The 17,815-nt window shown below is 66.0% G+C and overlaps 2 protein-coding genes across 3 annotated transcripts in view; both read left to right on the top strand.

The window, feature by feature from the left end:
- Positions 1-795: 795 nt before the first annotated feature.
- On the top strand, positions 796-14,000 carry ARHGEF19 (Rho guanine nucleotide exchange factor 19). Of its 2 annotated transcripts, XM_014519721.2 has the most exons (16): positions 797-1,376; positions 5,325-5,910; positions 6,493-6,876; positions 7,293-7,374; positions 7,501-7,577; positions 7,880-8,130; positions 8,353-8,513; positions 8,633-8,785; positions 8,988-9,117; positions 10,157-10,231; positions 10,544-10,633; positions 11,058-11,221; positions 11,566-11,724; positions 12,075-12,154; positions 12,437-12,541; positions 12,641-14,000. In XM_014519721.2, the coding sequence occupies exons 2-16, from the start codon at positions 5,352-5,354 to the stop codon at positions 12,796-12,798; spliced, it is 2,628 nt and encodes an 875-aa protein (XP_014375207.2). In that variant the 5' UTR covers positions 797-1,376; positions 5,325-5,351; the 3' UTR covers positions 12,799-14,000. The 2 variants fall into 2 exon arrangements, with proteins under 2 accessions (XP_025059478.1, XP_014375207.2); XM_025203693.1 differs by lacking the exon at positions 8,633-8,785 and having other exon boundaries at positions 796-1,376.
- Positions 14,001-14,128: 128 nt separating this feature from the next.
- The window catches only part of LOC102370145 (rho guanine nucleotide exchange factor 19-like), a 6,430-nt gene continuing 2,743 nt past the window's right edge, over positions 14,129-17,815 (top strand). Inside the window, 10 exon segments of the mRNA XM_014519728.2 lie at positions 14,129-14,149; positions 14,151-14,226; positions 14,229-14,789; positions 15,054-15,317; positions 15,595-15,745; positions 16,349-16,419; positions 16,598-16,836; positions 17,023-17,183; positions 17,368-17,520; positions 17,770-17,815. The exon segment at positions 17,770-17,815 is cut by the window's right edge and continues 78 nt beyond it. Of these exon segments, the coding sequence (XP_014375214.2) occupies positions 14,129-14,149; positions 14,151-14,226; positions 14,229-14,789; positions 15,054-15,317; positions 15,595-15,745; positions 16,349-16,419; positions 16,598-16,836; positions 17,023-17,183; positions 17,368-17,520; positions 17,770-17,815 (1,743 nt within the window).

The raw sequence follows: 17,815 nt of genomic DNA, 5'->3' as shown, positions 1-17,815 counted from the left end.
CCCCTGCCGGCGGGCTGATTTATCTGCTGAGATCTGACATGATTAAAGGCAGCCGGAGGGGGTGGCTAATGAGGGGGCATGCCAGCCAGGTGGGGTGGGAGGGGGACAGGACGCTGCTTGTGAACAGGGCTGGGGCGCGTTGCCTCCGAAACTCCCCCCTGGCCTTGAACTTGTGTTGACAACGCCGCAGCAGCGAGGGGGGCTTTTTCCTTCCTTTTTTCTTCCTTCTTTCCTTCCCCCTTTCTTCTTTCGGCTTTCTGGGAGCAGGCTCTGCTCCCACTCGCTGCTCCTGGTGTGCGGGTGGGAAGCCTTTCCCCCCGCCGCCTCGAGCACCCACGCAGGTCCGGCCCTGCCAGCCACCCCTCCACCATCTGCACCCTCTGCCTGTGCCCATCCCCACGGTGCCTAGGCTGCCAGCCACAGCCTCTCCCTCCCCGCTGCGCCCTCTGCCATGCCCATCCTTCCTCCAGCCATCCAACTTGCTGCTTTGGCCCAGCGGATCCAGCCCCCCGCACAAAGCACCTCCACCAAACAGCTGGCTGCAAATACAGATCCCGGGCACGTTGCCATCACTAGGGTCCAGAGTTAACGCCCCGGGCAGGGTTTGGGCTTCGGATGAGGTGTCTCCAGGCAGACAGGGGGTCTGTGCCAATGCTTTCGTGCCTCGGAAATGGCTGGACGTGCAAAAGCTGGGCCTGCAGGATGTGAGGCACCGCCCGGAGAGGGGAGCAGACCCCGGGACCGCCTGCCTCCGAGTGCTGCCCCGCAGCCCTGGGGACGTCCAGGCCCTGGCCTGTCCCGCGCCCTCCGCCTCCCGCTCTCCCCGTCCAAGCCTGGCCGGGAGGACAGGGCCGCTATTGTCTGGCTCGGCGGCTCCCTCTCCACCTCTGGCACCTTCCCCACGCGTCTCCCGACCAGACAAACCTGTTTTCGTTGCTGCGAAGGCATGTCCCTGGGGAAGCGGGAGGGTGGGGCGGGCGGCAGAGGAGAAGCCAGCGGGCAAGTCAGCACAGCACCGCTTCCCTCGAGCTCCTTCGTCTCCCCCTTCTCCTCCTCCTCCCTCCGCCGCCCGTGCAGCCGGCGCACAGACGAGGGATTCATACACGCCCGCCCGCGCCGCGCTGGCCTGGGGCTACCCAGAGGCAGCTCCGGCTCAGGCAGCTCCAGCAGGTGCCGGAGATGAAGCGAATAAATCTCCCGGCGGAGGGGGAGACGCGGGGCAGCGCCAAGCGGAGGCACGGCCGCTGAGGCGCCTCCCGGGGCCCGGCAGCGCTGGGCAGCGGGGCTTCGTCGCGGAGGGCGCCGAGGCAGGAGGGAGGGGAGACCTCCCTGGAGCTGCAGCTGCCGCCAGCGGGGGACACCAGCGTGCCAATGAGGTACCTCTCGTCCCGTCCTTCCCCCTCGGCTCCATCTGCCTTTGTTCTGGGTGGCACGGAGCAAGCGGCCGGGGTAGACCCCCGAGGGCCAGGATCTTGCCCAGCCACCTTGGGGCAGGTCCTGGCATGGGGCACAGAGGCTGGAGCCAAGGAAGGGCATCTCCTGGGCTCAGCGAGCGGAGGTGCAAAGGCTGTTCCTGGGATCCCACCGCCCCCACCATGCATGGGCCCGTGTCCAGGCCCAGGAGCTCAGCTGGGCAGCGGTGCCGCTTCCCGCGCGGGTGCAAGGGGACAGCCCGCCAGGCGGAGGGAGGTTCGGTAGGCATGTTCGTCCCCCCTCAGCCGAGCCCCCGTCCCTCCGTGGCGCTGAGCTGAGCGCGGTCTGGTCGCAACAGATCCCTTGGCACGACTCCCAGGAGAAATGGAGTAGCCCCGGGGCCCTGGCCGAGTGCCCGCTGGGTAACCACGTGGCCTCCCTCCTTGCTCCCTCCTCCTGCGAGGGACGCGGGGTGGCCTTTGTCCTGGGCTCGCGGGGGAGCTTGCTGCCTGCAGCGGGGGGCTGGGGTGCTGCACCCCAGAACCAGCATCCGAAGCCTCCTCCGGACTGGTGGCTCTGGTTCCTGTCCAGACGGGGCTCTGGGCTCCGTGGTGTCATCCCTGGTTCTCCGCCGATGCAGGGAGGTTGGCCAGGGAGACACCAGGGCCTGTGGCCCCGTGTTTGCTGGGACCCAGGTGTCCTGCCCCCCAATTGCTGCTCTCGTGCCTAGGACTGGACCCGGCTGCCAAAGCCAGGAGGCTCTTTCTGGGGTGGGATTCGCTCCCCTTCCCCAAGTCCTGTTCCCAGCCCCCCCAGCTCTCCCGGCTCCAGGTCTCCGCTCCGGGATTTCCCTGGGATCCGCTCCTGCCAGCTGCATCCAGGCAGGGGGGGGCTTTGTCCCCTTCCATCCCCTCCTGGGGAGGAGGAGAACCAGGCCTGGAGCAGGGGCAAGGAAGGGACACCATTAGGCCCAGACGGCACCCAGGACAGTGCCCGCTGCAGCCCCCCTGGCTCAACAGACACTCGTTTACCCCGGTTGACTGTCGGGAGCTTCATTAATGCCCCGTGTAGCATGAAGGTGCTTAGCACCCGCCATGGCATAACCTTAACTCTGCCCCCCGCTCTGGCAGAAACCACCGGGAAGGGACAACCAAAGCAGACTCCATAATGCAGTCCACGCCCATTTGCAGCAACACCTGATATGAGCAACAACCTCGTCCCAGCACCGCTCGATATGACCTTTTCGCAGCAACCTCCCCTCCCCACTCCCAACTCTTCCCCTAGTAGGCGTTCAGAACCCGCTTCCCATAACAGCAACAGCTGCTTAGGAGCAACACGGCCCCCAAGCGCCGACGCGTTGCTCCTAACGAGCGTATCGGATGTAATTAGACCCAAGACAACAAGGCCGAGGTACGTGCCATATTTGCGTTGTGCACCACGGCTCTGAAATCCGGCTTGGCTCTGCCTTGCAGCCAGCGCTGGGAGGGGGTCCCCCAGCCGCCGAGCCGGAGAAGGGCAGCGTGCTGGGATTGTAACCCAGAGTCGGGCTGCGCGGAGCCCGGGACCCCCTTCCCAATTGCTGGTCAGCCCGAGACTTGCCATGAAGGTTGCACTTGAATTTGCCAGTCGTTGGGGCAGCAGCGGTCGGAAAAACCATCGTGTGCGTTTGGGGACCATTTGAGACACCCCTTGACGCTGGGGAAGCGTTGCCAGCAGTCTGGGGGTGTTATAAGGCTTTGCAGTGTGGGGCATTTCTTCCCCCACCCATTTTCCCCCTGGGAGCTACAGCACGCTGGGGGTGGCGGGGCCGGTGCAAGCCCTCGGTGCTGATAAGCCGGCTGTAAGACACCAACCTTTGTTTTCGGGAGTTATTCTTCCTCTGAAACACGGGTTACTGTTTAACCAAGGAGCTCCTCCGTGCCAGCTCTTCAAGCAGGCCGGTGCGGAGCTCGGCCACCTTCCCCAGCGCTCGGTGGACCCATTGCTCGGGCCAACGCTGATAGTGACCCTGGCTACAGATCCCGCTCGGTCCCCGCTCTCCGGGAGACCGGTGAGCAGCAACGCGCCGGGATGGCTTTGCCGTGGGCCAGAGTCCTTCACCCTTCTTGGGTTTCCTAAATCCCTCCAGGTGGGCTCTCCATTAGTCCAACTGCTTGCAAAGAGAGCAACCAGCACATGCGCCCTGTCCCCTCACAGGGGGTTGACTCTGAACCCTAATGATGGCACCCCTGCAGGGCTGCCAAGAGGAGGCACATGGGTAGTCTCAAGAGGAGGCTGATTTCAACACGCCTCTGATTTCTGATGCTTTCTTCCTCCGTTCCCCTTGGCACGTTGCTGCCCCTTGGCCCCGGGTCACAGTCACCTTCCTGCAAAGGGCAACGGGTGCCAACGTCACCTGAGACCAACTCAGCAGGCAGCGAGGCGCGAGGGGTAAGATTCAAGCCCTGGGGGGAAACCCCAGCAGCCCTGAGCCCCTCACACCCCTCCCTGCCAGGGGAGACAGATGCCGCAGATCCTGTCCCCGCAGCCATTTCGGTGCCACCCTGCAGCTGTTTGCAAGCCCGCGCGCCCGTGATTTCCAGGACAGGAGTCTTGGTTTTAATTGCAGCAGAGCTGTTGCTCTGGGCAAGTCTTTGCTGCCGGCTGGAGGGATCTTCTTCCCTCCCGGTGTCTCTGCCATGCAGACAGCCCGGGGAGGGTGAAGCCCACAGCCAAACGGTGCCCAGCTGCTGCCACCCTCGCCGGCTGGTCGAGCGGAGGTGGCAGCGAGCTTCCTGGTCTTGACCTTGATACAGGGCTGGGCTCCTTGGGCAGAGGGACGGCGAAGGGGAGAGAGGGGCGATTGCAGCCTCTGCTTGTACCAGCTTTGGGTGGGAGCAGGTGGTGCCGCGCAGGGCAGAAACGGAGAGGGGCCGAGTGCGAACCGGCAGCCAGGACGCCTGGGTCCTTCTAAATAGGATCAATCCAGACCCAGTCCTGGAGGGGAGCTGGCCCCTCTTGGTGCTGTCCAGGGGCGTTGGATCAGGCCTCCCGGGATCTGCATCCAGCCATCTCCTGGAAACATTTCCCTTCTGATCTGGACAGGAGACGTTCTCTGGGGTCCCGGTCCCCTCGGGATCGGCGCGCCAGAGCAAAGCGGCCTGGAGAGTAGTGGGCGGGAGACCAGTCCGTGCTGGGTGGTTCAGCGGCTGGCACTGTTCCCGTCGAGCTGAAGGCTGGCAGGGTCTCTCCAGGTGTCAGTAAGAAGGAAAATAACCTGTGGGTCACGATAAAGTAGATTGCAGGGGAAGTTGGGGTCATTAGCTCCATTTTGCAGATGGAAAAACTGAGGCTCCAGGGCTCCAGTGGCTCTGGGTGGACTTACCCCTGCCGGAGATCCGGCCGCATGTCTGGGGCAGGGAGCAGATAAAGCAGAGCCATTGTATGTGTCCGGTCCCCGGCCAGCTCATCAGCTCCCCCGGCTCCACGAACGGCCATCGAGCCGCGAAAGCAAACACGGCTCCGGGTCACGCGCGGGCACGGATGAATGGGATCCTTTGTGCGCGGGGAACCACCCTGGCAGCCGAAGCAGGGCTTCCCCGCTGCAGGCAGCTCCGTGATGGCAGTCGCTGGAGGGAGGCTTCGCTCCCTCGGGCCCGGCTGCTCCAGGTGACGCCCGGGTTTCCTGGCCGCGGGAAGGAGGGAGCTGGGCTGCATCGTCGCCCGCCGAGGCAGGGAGAAGTGAAGGGGCTTCTTTCTCCCAGGCACATGGCCCAGACGGCCCCTGCAGTGTGCACCGGTGGCCAAAGCCTCGTGGGCAGACACTGCGGTGGCCGTTGGCTGGCGTGGAGCAGGGATTTTCACCAAGCCATCGTGCCCCCCGTGCCTTGCCCCATCCCTGATGCATGCCTTGCTGTGTCTCCCCCCTCCAGGTTTGAGGCCCGGCCTTGCCCTTGGGGATGGACTACCGGCCCCGGCCTGACTTCCAGCCGCACTTGACCTCGCTGCCGTACCGTCACGCCAGCGAGGGCATGGGGGTCCTCACCGTGGGTGAGCCCCAGGGCCCGGCCAGGCACCACGTGGCTGTCTGCAAGCAGGAGAGCCTGTCCTTCGTGGAGCTGCCCGCTCTCCAGCCGCCGGCTCCAGGGGATCGCAGCCTCTTCCAGAGCTCCTCCAAGGACCAGGGCCCGGAAAGCCCCCCGCCATGCCCCAAAGGCTGGCCCCCCGCCCCGCAGGGCTACCTAGACTTCTGCCACGAAACGGGCTGGATCCCGGACGCCTGGGTCCCCTCTGGAAGCTGCGCCGGGGACGGGGGCTCGCAGCCCGGGACAGCAGGGCTCTGCGCCCAGCAGGGCAGGCAGGTGCAGGGCAAGGCGGACAGCTGGCCCCACGGCTGCCCCTCCGAGGTGTCCGGCTCTTCACCCTCATCGCTCAGCGACTCTTCTCTCCACGAGCTCCTCGGCGGGCCGGCCGCCCAGCGGCGAGGGTCCCAGGGGACGGGCAAGGAGAAGCTGGCCTGTGAGTACTCCCCGCGGGGGACTCGCCTGGGACGAGACCCACCTACGGTTGTTGTTCTCCGTGCACGGAGAACCCAGCAGCCCGCGGCCCAGAGGCAGCCGGGGACCGCCCCACACCGAGCCCGCTCGTGTAGTGGGAGGTTGTTTGAGGAGGACAGGCCGTGACCTGGGACTGGACCTGGCTCAGCTCCCTGAGCGGCTCTGCCACTGCCCCGCGACCTTGGGCACATCACTTAGCCTTCCAGGGTTTTTAGCTCTGGGTTGCACCTCCCGCTGGAGCGCGCATGTGCGAAGAGCGGCGTGGTGAGGCACGGGAGCGAAGAAAGCTTTGCAGTGGCGAGTCTGGAGGCCATTGGCTGCCTCTGTGCCTCAGTTTCCCCATCTGTAACCTGCAGGCCTACCTCACAAGAGCATGGGGGGGTGCAAGTGTGCGACACACTCACCCTGCCTGAGTCACACCTCCCTCCCCCAGCTTGAGCATGTTGCACGCATGCATCCAGGAGCGGGAAGCAGCCTCGTGCGGCTGAAGCCCCATCCCACGCTTCCCTCCAGTGCAGGTGACTATCTCCCCCCTTCCTTGCAGGGAGGAAGATCCGGGTCTACTCCCCGGACAGCCCCAGCGACAGCAGCCCCAGCCTGGAAGGGGACACAGGATCCCCGTGTCCCGAGGCTACGCGGCGCGCGGGGGAGCTCACGCTGGGGGAGATGGCACTGCGGGCGCTGAGGCCGGCTCCGGAGGGGTATCCCTGCGAGGTGCCTGAGACGCTGGACCTGGCGCTGCCCCCGCACGCGGGCGGCCGGAGCGCCAAGGCCTCGGTGGATCAGGAGAGGAGACGCTTCTCCGCCTCGGAGCTCGTGAACCGGCTGCAGCTGTCTCAGCGCCGCAGCACCTTCTCCCTCAAGCTGGGCAAGTCCCTGTCCGCTCGGAGCGCTGCCAAGGAGAAAGGAGCTGGGGCAAGCCAGGAAGGTATTGGGGTTCTCGCACTGGGTTTTACTGGTCACACTGGTGTGGTTGGCTCAGAGCTTTTGATTGCCTGTGAGTTAGTGTCCTTCCTCTGTCCCGCTCCTGTTGCTCTCAGGTGAGTGTGGTCTTCACACCTAGCCCAAATGCCCGTGGCCTTGCCGCCTCTTTGGTGGGGAGCCTACTCTGCCACACAGTGGGTCGCTTCTCCCCTTCCCCGTGGTCAGCAGGCCCCCCGGCTCGGCGAGAAAGGAGCTCGGACACAAGGCAGGCGAGGGGTTGTGGGTGCAAGCGGTGCCTATCTCTGCACAGGTGCATTATGGGCTTTTCCCTCATGCACCGAGATGGGGACCGCAGTGCCCCTGGGAGGGGAGGAAGACGCCGGCTCAGGGGCCGTGCAAACCTGCTCCCCCTCGTTGCAGGGAAACTGGGAGGACGGGAGCGGAGCTGCAGCGCCGACGAGCATCCGCCCCCAGGCAGCGACGGCGGGAACGGCTGGCCCAGGTACAGGCCGGTGGCTCTTCTCGGGATGCGGGAGATGCAGGGCGACGACACCTGGGTGTGGGGTCGCCTGGGCAGGGGCAGGTCTAAGCCCTCGTGCCCGGCCGGGGCCTTTCCCCTTCTCTCTAGGACCAAGGCGGAGCAGGAGACCCCCGGGGGGGCCTCGCTGAAGCACGAGAGGCGGCAGTCCCGGTTCCTCCTGAACTGTAAGCAGCCGCGGTCCCACCCCGGTCCCTGGCCCCTGCGGCCTGGGCAAGGGCAGGGCATGGGAGCCTAGAGAGGAGAGCCAGCGCCCCCCCCACGCCATGCTGGAGGGCACAGCCCACAGCCCTCCTGCCCCCGGAGGTGGGCTGTGCACCCGTCTCCCCAAGCCCCCATAGCTCGGGCAGGCACGAGCCTCCTACCGGGCCCTGCCCTGGGTGCTGGGGCGGAGGGCACCGTTCTGCCGTAGCGGTGTAGCGCCGGTGCCCGGCGCAGGAGGCCTGAATCCCGCCCTGCCGCCCCGCAGCCATCCTGTACCAGGAGTACAGCGACGTGGCCATCGCCCGGGAGATCCAGCGGCAGAAGCGGGAGGACGCGCTGGCAGAGGAGGAGGACGAGGCGCTGGCGCCGCCCAAGACCAACCTGTCTCCCAGCAGCTCCTTCCGCTCGCAGCGTGCGTCCCGCGGCTCCACCTTCTCGCTGTGGCAAGACATCCCGGACGTGCGGAGCAGCGGGGTCCTCAGCACCATCAGCCTCCAGGAGTGCAAGCTGCAGGAGGTGGGCGCTCAGCCTGCTGGCACTGGTTTGGGTGCTGGCACGGACTGGGCATCGCCCTCCCCATGGTGTGATGGGGGTTGGCACAAGGCAGCTGCAAGGTGCCGTGGCATCTATTGCCAGTGTGTGCTCCCAGGGGGGAGCAGGGGGCGATGCCAGCGGCACGCGGCCATCCCCAACTCGGGGCCTCTGCCCCCCGCCTTCGCTCTCCCCCCGCACCCGCAGGCCAAGTTCGAGCTGATCACCTCGGAGGCCTCGTACATCCACAGCCTGTCCATCGCGGTGGACCACTTCATGAACTCCCGGGAGCTGAACGAGTGCCTGGGAGCCCAGGAGAAGCAGTGGCTCTTCTCCAAGCTCCCCGAGGTGAAGGACGTCAGCGAAAGGTCAGCTCAGAGGTTGCCCGCTCGAGCCCCGTAGAGACCCCTCCCCGAGGGGCACAGGAGTGGGGCAGGGGGCCGTGCCCGCTCCCCTGAGCCCCCGCGCGGTGCCGTGACCCCGGCAGGTTCCTGCTGGAGCTGGAGGAGCGGCTGGAGGAGGACATCCTGCTCTTTGACGTGTGCGACATCGTGCTGCGCCACTGCCCCGCTTTCCGCCGCGTCTACCTGCCCTACGTCACCAACCAGGCCTACCAGGAGCAGACCTACCAGCGCCTGCTGTGCGTGCCCCGCTCTCCGTGGGGAGCCGGGGGTGGGGGCATGGGGTCCTCGGGGGACTCACCCACCCCCTCCCCATCTCCACGGTGCTGTCCCAGCTCCTCCATGGGAAACTCTGTACGGGCAACCCAACGTTTCCCCCCGCCGGGAGCACCCCCGGTCCCTCCGCACCTCCTGGGACCCTCCCAATGCCTGTCTTTGCAGGCAGGACAATGCCAAGTTCCCAGGCATCCTGGCCAAGCTGGAAGAGGGGCCCGTGTGTCAGCGCCTGCCCCTCACGTCCTTCCTGATCCTGCCCTTCCAGAGAATCATGCGCCTGAAGATGCTGGTGGAGGTGAGCCCTGCCGACCGGGCCCCCGGAGGGAGGTCACCTGGGACCAGCATGTAGAAACCCGGGTCCCTTAGGGCCGGTGGTTGTAGCCGTGTTGGTCTAAGGACATAGGCAGACAAGGTCGACGTGATCTCTTTTATTAGACCAACTCAGTAGTTGGAAAAACTGTTCTTTGCAAGCTTTTGGGCACAAACACCCTTCTTCAGGCAGACGGGGAGTCCCTTAGGGCAGCGGCTCAGGGCCGCAGGCCTGGCTTCCTCTCTCCATCTCTGCCACCCGGCTGTCCGGCGAGTCCCCTCTCCTCTCTGTGCCCAGCGCTCGGCATGTACAGCTGAGGAGAGCTCTTCGTGCCCCCGGTCTGGGACGGCATGAATGGGAGCTTCACCTGCAGTGCAATTAGGGGTGGCCCCTGGCTCCAACCTAGTGCCCACCGGGCCCCTCCATCCCCCTTGCTCCCTGCTCCTCTGCCCCTGAACTGCCCTCCCTGCCCTCCCCAGTGCAGCTGCCACTCCAGGGACTGGCAATAACTGGAGGAGAGAGCTGTGGGAGCAGGAAAGCAGCCCTCGGCACAGAGCAGGGGGCAGGCAGGGCAGAGAAAGGGAGCACTGGCCTGGGAAGCAGACCTTAGTAGCAATGAAGAGGTTAGAGCATGGATGTGTGTAGGATGGTTTGGACAGGGCTGATCCAGATGTGACCACTGGAGCTCCCTTGCAGCCCAACCTCTCTAGGCTCCTGTGATTTAAAGGCCTTTTGGGTGGTTTTTGGAACAAAACCGGCATTGTGCAATAGATAAATTGAGAGCTTCGTGCTGCAACGGTGGTGACCGGGCTCTGGCATCTCCCTAACACTGTGGCGGTGCAAAGTGATGGGAGAAATGCAGAGCCTGGATCGGAGTGGGTCTCATACCCGCCCTGGGCTAGTCCTCCTGATCAGCGATGCCGGGGCTGGATGCATGGGAGGGATCTCCGATCGCGGGGCGTGGTGCCGGTTGGATCCCATGCACGTCCTGGGCACCTCAGCTCCATACGTCTCCTGCTTGCAGAACATCCTGAAACGGACCCCACAGGGCTCCCGGGACGAGGACACGGCCACCAAAGCCTTCAACGAGCTCAAGAAGGTACGGGGCACGTCTGTGCCAGCCTGGCAGTGACGCCTGGGCACTTGCTCCGGTGCGGTGGGAGGGCACGGCGGAGCAGAGCAGGGCCTGCGGGTGCATCGCTGCATCTCTGGACGTGCGGGCGAGACCCCACCAGAGCCTGGGGGAGCTCTAGTTTGCAGGCCCTGGGAACAACCCTTTCTGAAGGCCTGTCGGCTGGGGTGGGAGACCCCCAGACACCAGCAATCAGGGGGTCCATGGGGGCTGCTGTGCGTTCTCCGCTGGCCGGAGGGGAGCAACGAGCAGGCCCCTAAGAGACGCGTCTCCCCGCAGCTGGTGAAGGAGTGCAACGCCAGTGTCCGCTCCATGAAGAGGACAGAGGAGCTCATTCACCTGAACAAGAAAATCCACTTTGAGAGTAAGGTGAGCACCGGGACTATCCCTCCCCCTGGCATAGGGCAGGGACTGGGGAAAGAACCGGGCATCTCTTGCAAGGCAGTGACTCCAGGGAGAGCAGCGAAGACTGGGACCTTGCAGAGACGAGCTCACCCAGCCACGCACCTCTGTGCTTGGGTACGTCTGCCCTGCCCGAAGGGGCTGCATTCAGGTCAGGTATCAGACGGGACCTGCAAGGAACCGGCTTGGGGCAATGGGTACTGCACATGCTGGCACGCAGCGTGGAGCGGGGCAGATGTAGCTCCCAGCTCTCACTATTCAGCGTCAAGTTCAAGGGCGGCAGGCTCCCAAAGCGCCCACGGCACCGCTGCTTCCTGCTGGCAATCAGCACACGCTGCTCTGAGCTCCCGGGACCCAGGGGCCTGATTCCCCACCTCCTCCCTTCCCCCAGATCTTCCCGCTGATCTCCCAGTCGCGCTGGCTCGTGAAACACGGGGAGCTGGTGGAAGTGGACGTGCCGCTGCTCAGCACGTTCGCCTCCAAGTTCAAGCTGTGCACCCGCACCGTGTATCTGCACCTCTTCAACGACTGTCTCCTGCTGTCCCGACGCAAGGAGTGAGTGCTGGGGCACGGGTTGGGGTCCTGGGGGGCTTCCTGGGGAGGTGAGACCCTGGCCCTCCAAGAGGTGCATCCAGGCACAAGGCCAGGGGAGCAGAGGGATGGCAGCAGGGTGACAGCATGGACCAGTCTAGCTCTCTCCAACCCGGCATCCCCACTCGAGTCCCCCGGGACAGCAGGCATCTGTCACAGGGGTGCTGGCCATGGGGCATTAGATGCCCATGGGGTGTTTGCAGCTGGGGTTCTCTCAGGTGCTGGCGATACTCAGCTCTGCCCAGAGAGCCCGGCCGGTTCGGTGCTATCCCAGGCACAGAGCGGGCCCTATCGCTCCTCGCCTGCAGGACGGGGAAGTTTGCCGTGTTTGTTCACGCCAAGATGCCCGAGCTCAAAGTGACCGACCTGAGCAAGAAGCTCCAGGGGATCCCAGGGCAGATCTTCCACCTGCAGCTCTTCAACAACCAGAGCCTGAAGCACCAGATCCTGCTGCGAGCGCAGACCGAGTGAGTGCCGGGCTGCTGGGTTCAGGCCAGGGAGAGAAGGAGCCCCTGGCTCATGTTGGGACAGTGCCTGCATGGTCAGCTGGGTCGGTCCAGATCCCCTAGGCCAGCTCAGCATCCTCTTCCCTGGATGGTTTCGGGTAGGCCTATGCCCCGACAGCTGAGGGTGGGTACCTGATGGGTCCCGAGAGCAGCAGAGGTGGTGTCCGGGACACCCCTCGATCCAGCGCTGGAGCAGACTGGGGCTACCCAGTGCTCAGGGTTAGGTCCTTCGGGGATACTCTCTCCCTGCTCCCACCGTGGCTTGCTGCGGGGCAGGGGCTCTGCTCCCCAGCCTCTCTCGATGCCCGCAGGAGCGAGAAGCAGCGATGGATCTCGGCGATGGTGCCCTGCAGCCCCCAGACGGACAAGGAGCACGTCACCGAGACCGCAGGTACCTGCCCAGCCTGGGAGCTGCCCCGCTCCCCAGCCGTCGGGGCACCGGAAGGACGGGCTCTGCTGCGGACCCCGGGGCATCGTCCCGATCGCAGCCCAGCCGCTCTGCTGGGATGGTCCCCGGACCGTGGCCGAGTTCCCATCACCGCAGTCACACCGGTCTGCACCCCGGTGGCATTACAGCGGGGCACCCCTTGGGAGGTGCCAGTTTTCCAAGCTGAGCTCCCAGGCCGTGCTCTGCCTGCCTGGCTGGCCCCTCACGCCCGTGTCCTGCTCCTAGACAGCACCCAGGTGCAGTGCATCAAGGCCTACAAAGCCCAGGAGCACGACGAGCTGACGCTGGAGAAAGCCGACATCCTGGCTGTCAAGACCAGGACCAGCGACGGTGAGGGGCTCCGCACCCCGCAGCGCCCGGCGCAGCACGGCCTGGCCGGCATCCCCCCACCCCCTGCCCGGCTAACGCGGGGCCGTCTCTGTCGCGCAGGGTGGATCGAGGGCATCCGCCTGTCGGACGGCGAGCGGGGCTGGGTGCCCAAGGGCCACGTGGAGGAGATCACCAGCCGCAGCGCCCGGCTCCGCAACCTGCGGGAGAACGACCGCCTCAAGCACGCCACGCGCAAGCTGGAGCAGGGCCAGGCCTGAGCCGCCGGGGCAGGCTCCGGGCACGCGCAGGACCCCTCCCCTGGACAGAGACCCGGGGCCATGCCCGGGGGGTCCCCTGGGAACGAGGTCGGGGGTGCCTCTCCTTGCACGGACCTGCCGTCTCCTCCAGCCGCTGTCCTGGAGAGGGACACGCGGGCACCTTGGGTCCAGATCCCGACTGGGTCCAGGGAGGCACAGCTGCATGGCCGGTGCAGCGGGCATCTCACCTCTGCCCCGAGTGCTGGGCGAGGGGCCAGGACCGAGCGAAGCCGAGCTCCCCTCATCTAGCAGGGGACATCTTCAGGCCCCTGCGGCTGTGTGGCTGCAGAGTTTCAAGGGAGCCCAAGGGAGTTAGGTGCCTGGATGCCCTGGAGGGAGGATGGGTGCCAGGGAAGGGCCCGACTCCCTCAGAAAATCCCAGGATGATCGCCAGGGCCTGTCGTGCCTACCGAGGGCTGGGCTGAGACCCAGCGAAGCCACCGCAAGGACAAGACCCCTGGGCACGGGCGCAGGGGTGGGGGAGCATCGGCCCCGGCAGGGCAGGGAGCTGCAGCCGAGGTGCCAGGCAGGGTCCTGAGGAACCTCTCTGTCATTATGGGCACCATTAAATGCCTCAGATTTGCTGGCAGGGGAAGAAGGGCACGTGTCTCGCCAAGCTGTGCCGCGGCACCCACCGTCCACCCTAGCCTGGAAGTCTCTGGTCTGCCAGGCCCCTCTGTCCTGCCCCGTCTCGCTGTGCCAGGCCAGCTCTGCCCCGATGCCCGCGGTCACTGTCCCCCAGCCCCTCATCTGCCCCTGCCTTGGGCCCTGTGGCCCTACCCTGGATCGGAGCAGCCCCGGGTGGTGGGGCCAGGCAGCGGCTGGGACACGCTGCATCCAGCCCCCATCCCACGGCAGCTGCAGGCACCGATATGCAGCTGGGGGCTGCACGGCCGCTCTCCGAGAGCCTCCTGGGGGATTATGGCCCAGGGCAGCCTCACCCGGTGCCTCGTGGCAGAGCTGGCGGGGAAGGATCGAACATGGACTCATCTTCTGACCTGGGCACGACCACCCCTCACCGAGCCTTGCACCACAGCCACCAGGCAAAGCCGCTCCGGCCGCGTATCCAGCTGTGCCCGGCCAGGAGGGCACGGGAATTGAGCCAGGACAGCCCTCCGTCCTGCCTGGTGGCCTGGGCTCCTGCCCTGGGCCCAGAGACAGCACACAACACACGGCAGAGGGGCCGAGCATCAGTCCCAGGGCTCTGCATCCAGCTCCCAAGCTCACACACAGCCCAGGCCGTGCGGGGCAGCTCCTCCTTTGGCCCCTCTGGGAGGGTCCGAGCCTATCCATGCAGCCACCCGCTTCTTGCTAACGATCTCCACCAGCCCCCAGCTGCTCAGAGCCCGCACGTGGGTAGGATCATAGCAAAGTCAGGCAAGATGAGTCCAGGCCCCTGCTCGAGGCAGGATCGTCCCTGATGGGAGGCATCCAGGACAGAAAGGGGACCTGCAAGCAGCAGCCCAGCCCCAAAGCGGCAGGGAGCGCGGGGCCCGGCTGGGTCCCCGCCGTCTTTAGCAGGCGCCCGCGCTCGGGGCCTCATCCAGAAAGTACTCCCTGCCAGCACCGGTGCAGAGCTGATGCTAGCTCCACACCTGGGTGGAGGAGCTGGAAGCCTCCCCTCCAGGCTGCCTTTCCCTGCTCCGCTTCCCAGCTAGCTGGGGCATCCAGGCTAGCTGCAGCGGTGGCAAATCCTGGCTTGCCCCTAAGGTGGGTAGATGGGTGCCCTCACCTCTTCATTGCACCAAAGGAACAACTGCTACCTGCTCCACCCCACAGAGCAAAAGCCCTCAGCTGGGGGCCTTTAAGAGGAGCTGCTAACAAGGGAGGTTATTTAGCTGCAGGTGGGAGCAAAAGCAGCTTCTTTTTTCCCTGGCTTGGGGGCTCCTGCCAGGTACCGTCCTGCTCCTGCCCAGTGTCTTTGCAGAGGGAGATGGGGGGCTGTGAGGGCTGTTGCAAGTGGGTGCTCCAGGGCTGTGGGGAGGGGGGACCTGACCCCTTTCCAGCAGGTCGTGAGCCTCCAGGCTCTCCCCTGGAGATGAGCTGGGGCTGGGGTGGATGCAGGGCCTTTGGGGGGGACCTGCACACACCTCCGGACCCGGGGCAGGGCAGGGTGGAGCGCTGGGCTGGAACGGCCCCAGGTCCCTGCCGGACAAGGACGGGGGGGCTGCGGAGACCCCAGGAGCAAGCCCTGACCAGCCGCCCTCATCCTGCCAGGCCTTGCATCGCCCCCATGGACTTCTTCTGCCGGAAGCGCGCGCGGTCGGACTCCCCGCCCAAGGCCACGCTGCCCGTGAAGAGACACGCGTCCTGCCCGCTGACCCGCCAGGGCACCCGGGCGGACAGACGCCGGGACCGGGGCTCCTTCCTGGCCGGGCTGTTCCGGGCCAGGCCCCCCGCCGGCGCCCGCCAGTTCCCTGCACCCGGGTTGGAGCTGGGAGCCGAGGAGAGCGTCCCGCTCCTGGGGGGCAGCTCTGAAGGTCAGCTAGGAGCCGTGCCAGGGGTCTCTATCACCGCCTCCCTCCTCCCTGCCGGGCTCCTGGATTGTAGCCCCCAACCCGAGATGTCTCCTGCATGGCTGTGCCCAGCAGGTCCCCGGGCCGGGGTGCTGGTGCCCTGGAGCACGTGGCTGCATCCTGGGCAGTGCTGAGCTTCTCCGTGCTGTGGGGAGCAAGCGGGCAAGGGGTGAATGGGTCTGGTGAGGTGTCCGGAGCAGCGTGGGCCTGGCTGCACCTCACCCCTGGGTCTTCTGCCTAGGAGAGAATCAGCCTGAGCACAGCAAGGCCCCTGGCACCCTGCCCTCGGTGCCCGCGGTCCAGCTCGGCGAGGGGAGCAGGCTGCAGGTGCCAGGTCCCGGGCACAAGGCCTTGCACGGCTCCCTGGACAACCTGCCCGAGGCGATGGCTAGGTAATGCATGGGATGGACCTTGCTCTGCCGCTTTAGCTGGCCCTTCCTGCACCCCTGTCCTGCAACCTCCCAGGTCACCGCCCCGTCTCCAGGGGATCTGTGCCCCTCGATGCCCCGCAGCCGCTCGCCTGGTGCAGTCGGGCTTCCCGCTTCATGGGCGCTCTGAGCAGCAGTGGAGGAGAAGGTCTCATCCTGCTCTGTACCTTTCCTTACGAGGGCTCCCCCAGCCTGCAGTGCCCGGTGGCTGTGGGAGATGGGGTACTCCCCGCTCTGATCCTGTTCCCCTTGGCTCCCAGTGGCTGTGCCTGGCTGCGGTCACAAAGTGGGGGCTAAATCCTGTGCACCCAATGCCCGGGCCCTGGCTTGACCTGAGGGCACCAATCACCAGGGTGGGTTTGCACCCTGGCTTTTTACTTCCCGCTGCTGCAGCCTGTGCCAGTCACCCCTGCGCCCGTCCTGGATCAAAGACCTTCCTCCCCAGGCCTCGTGGAGCCCAATGCATCCAGTGCCAGGCCTCCCAGCTCGAGGTGCCCTGGCAGGGGGCAGGTAGCGGGGGTCTGGGGCTCTCCCAGGGGTCTAAAATGCAGCCCCTTCTGCTTTCAGGTCCCTGCAGCAGACCCGCAGGAAAGAGAAGAAGGAGAAATGGAGGGTGGACCCCCAGGGTGCGGAGATGCGTGAGTGCTGACCGCTGCCCGGCCTGGCCTGGCGGGTGGGGGGAGCCCCCCAGACAAGCTCCGACGAGCGGGTCCTGTCTGAGGATCGTTGGATGCCAGCTATGATCCAAGCGCCGGGTCCGTGCACGCTGGCTCCTGCGGCTACATCCGTGCTGATGCCTCTTCTCCCTCCACCCAGCGCTCCTCTCCCAGGACTACTGGGTGAAGCAGCTCCAGGCCGTGGGGCCGAAGCCCAAGGACTGGTCTTTCCGGGTGGACGCCAGCCTGACCCTCGCCGGCCTCCTGTCCTCCTCCCTGCTCAGCGCTGCCTTCCACGCAGCCCCCCACGACTACGGCGTCTCCTGGCGGGACCTCCCCGAGGTCAAGAGCCAGCGGCTGCTGGAGAGCATCACGCCCCGGCAGCACCATTTGCAGGAGGTAGCCGGGCCGTCCCGTGTCTGGTCTCTTCCCCACCCCAAAGGGGATCGTGCCCCAGGCTGGGAGCGGGTGGCACAGCCAAGCCCTATGGGGAGAGGGGCGGTGGGGGGTGGATGCAGGGCCTGGGCACCCCATGCTTGCAAGAGGTGCAGGGGTGCTGAGCATGGCACGCGGTCCCTGCTGCAGGCGCTGTTCGAGGTGATCACGTCGGAGGCCACCTACCTGCGCAGCCTCGGGGTGGCCGTGAGCCACTTCCGGAGCTCGCAGCCCCTGCAAGCCGCGCTGGCCGTGACGGAGCTGCACCAGCTCTTCTCCAACCTGCCCCAGGTGAAGGGCGTCAGCGACAGGTAACAGGGGCCTGGGGGCTGGGCACGGGGTGGCCGCCGCGGTCCTGGGCTTGCAGGGACAGGGGTAGGAGCATGGCTTGGCTACTCCTACCCCACCTGCTGCCCGTTGCAGACCCTGGGAGGAGCACGCGGTGGGAGTGGAGCCAGGCTCCTGGCGGCAGGATGCTTTCCCTTGCCTCCGCAGGTTTCTCCTGGAGCTGGAGGAGGAGCTGGACAAGGACATCTTCCTGGCGGGGCTGGGGGCCGTGGTTCTGAGGCACTGCCCGGCTTTCCGCAGGGTCTACATCCCCTACGTCACCAACCAGATGTACCAGGAGCAGCTCATGCAGAAGCTGACGTGAGATGGGGGGCGCCGCTCAGAGCTTTGCAGCTGTGGGCCTACGAGCACGGCCATCAGTAGGGTTCAGAGTCAACGCCCTGTTTTTAATGCACGGGGTAGCTCCGATCCTGCCTGCCAGCGCGTGTGTTTGGGAAGGGAGTGTTGTGGATATCGTCTGCTTCCTCGGAGGAGGTAGGGGATGGGGGTGTTGCTGCGGCCCGGGAGTCATGGGGGTCCCTCACACCCCTGCACTTCTCTCCACGGCAGGCGGGAGAACGGGCGGTTCCTGCAAGTCCTGCGGAGGCTGGAGGGG

The sequence above is a fragment of the Alligator sinensis genome, unplaced genomic scaffold (assembly GCF_000455745.1).
Source record: "Alligator sinensis unplaced genomic scaffold, ASM45574v1 scaffold512_1, whole genome shotgun sequence".
NCBI classification, from domain to species: domain Eukaryota; kingdom Metazoa; phylum Chordata; order Crocodylia; family Alligatoridae; genus Alligator; species Alligator sinensis.
The sequence above is the reverse complement of the archived record's forward strand: the minus strand, read 5'-3'. Positions and strand labels throughout refer to the sequence as shown.

What these genes read in the sequence shown, in the direction of transcription:
- ARHGEF19 (XM_014519721.2), top strand. Translation starts at nt 5,352, where the DNA reads ATGGACTACCGGCCCCGGCCTGACTTCCAGCCGCACTTGACCTCGCTG. An exon ending in GGCGGGAACGGCTGGCCCAG is followed by an intron (nt 7,375 to 7,500) that starts GTACAGGCCGGT and finishes CCTTCTCTCTAG; the next exon opens with GACCAAGGCGGAGCAGGAGA. An exon ending in GCACGTCACCGAGACCGCAG is followed by an intron (nt 12,155 to 12,436) that starts GTACCTGCCCAG and finishes TCCTGCTCCTAG; the next exon opens with ACAGCACCCAGGTGCAGTGC.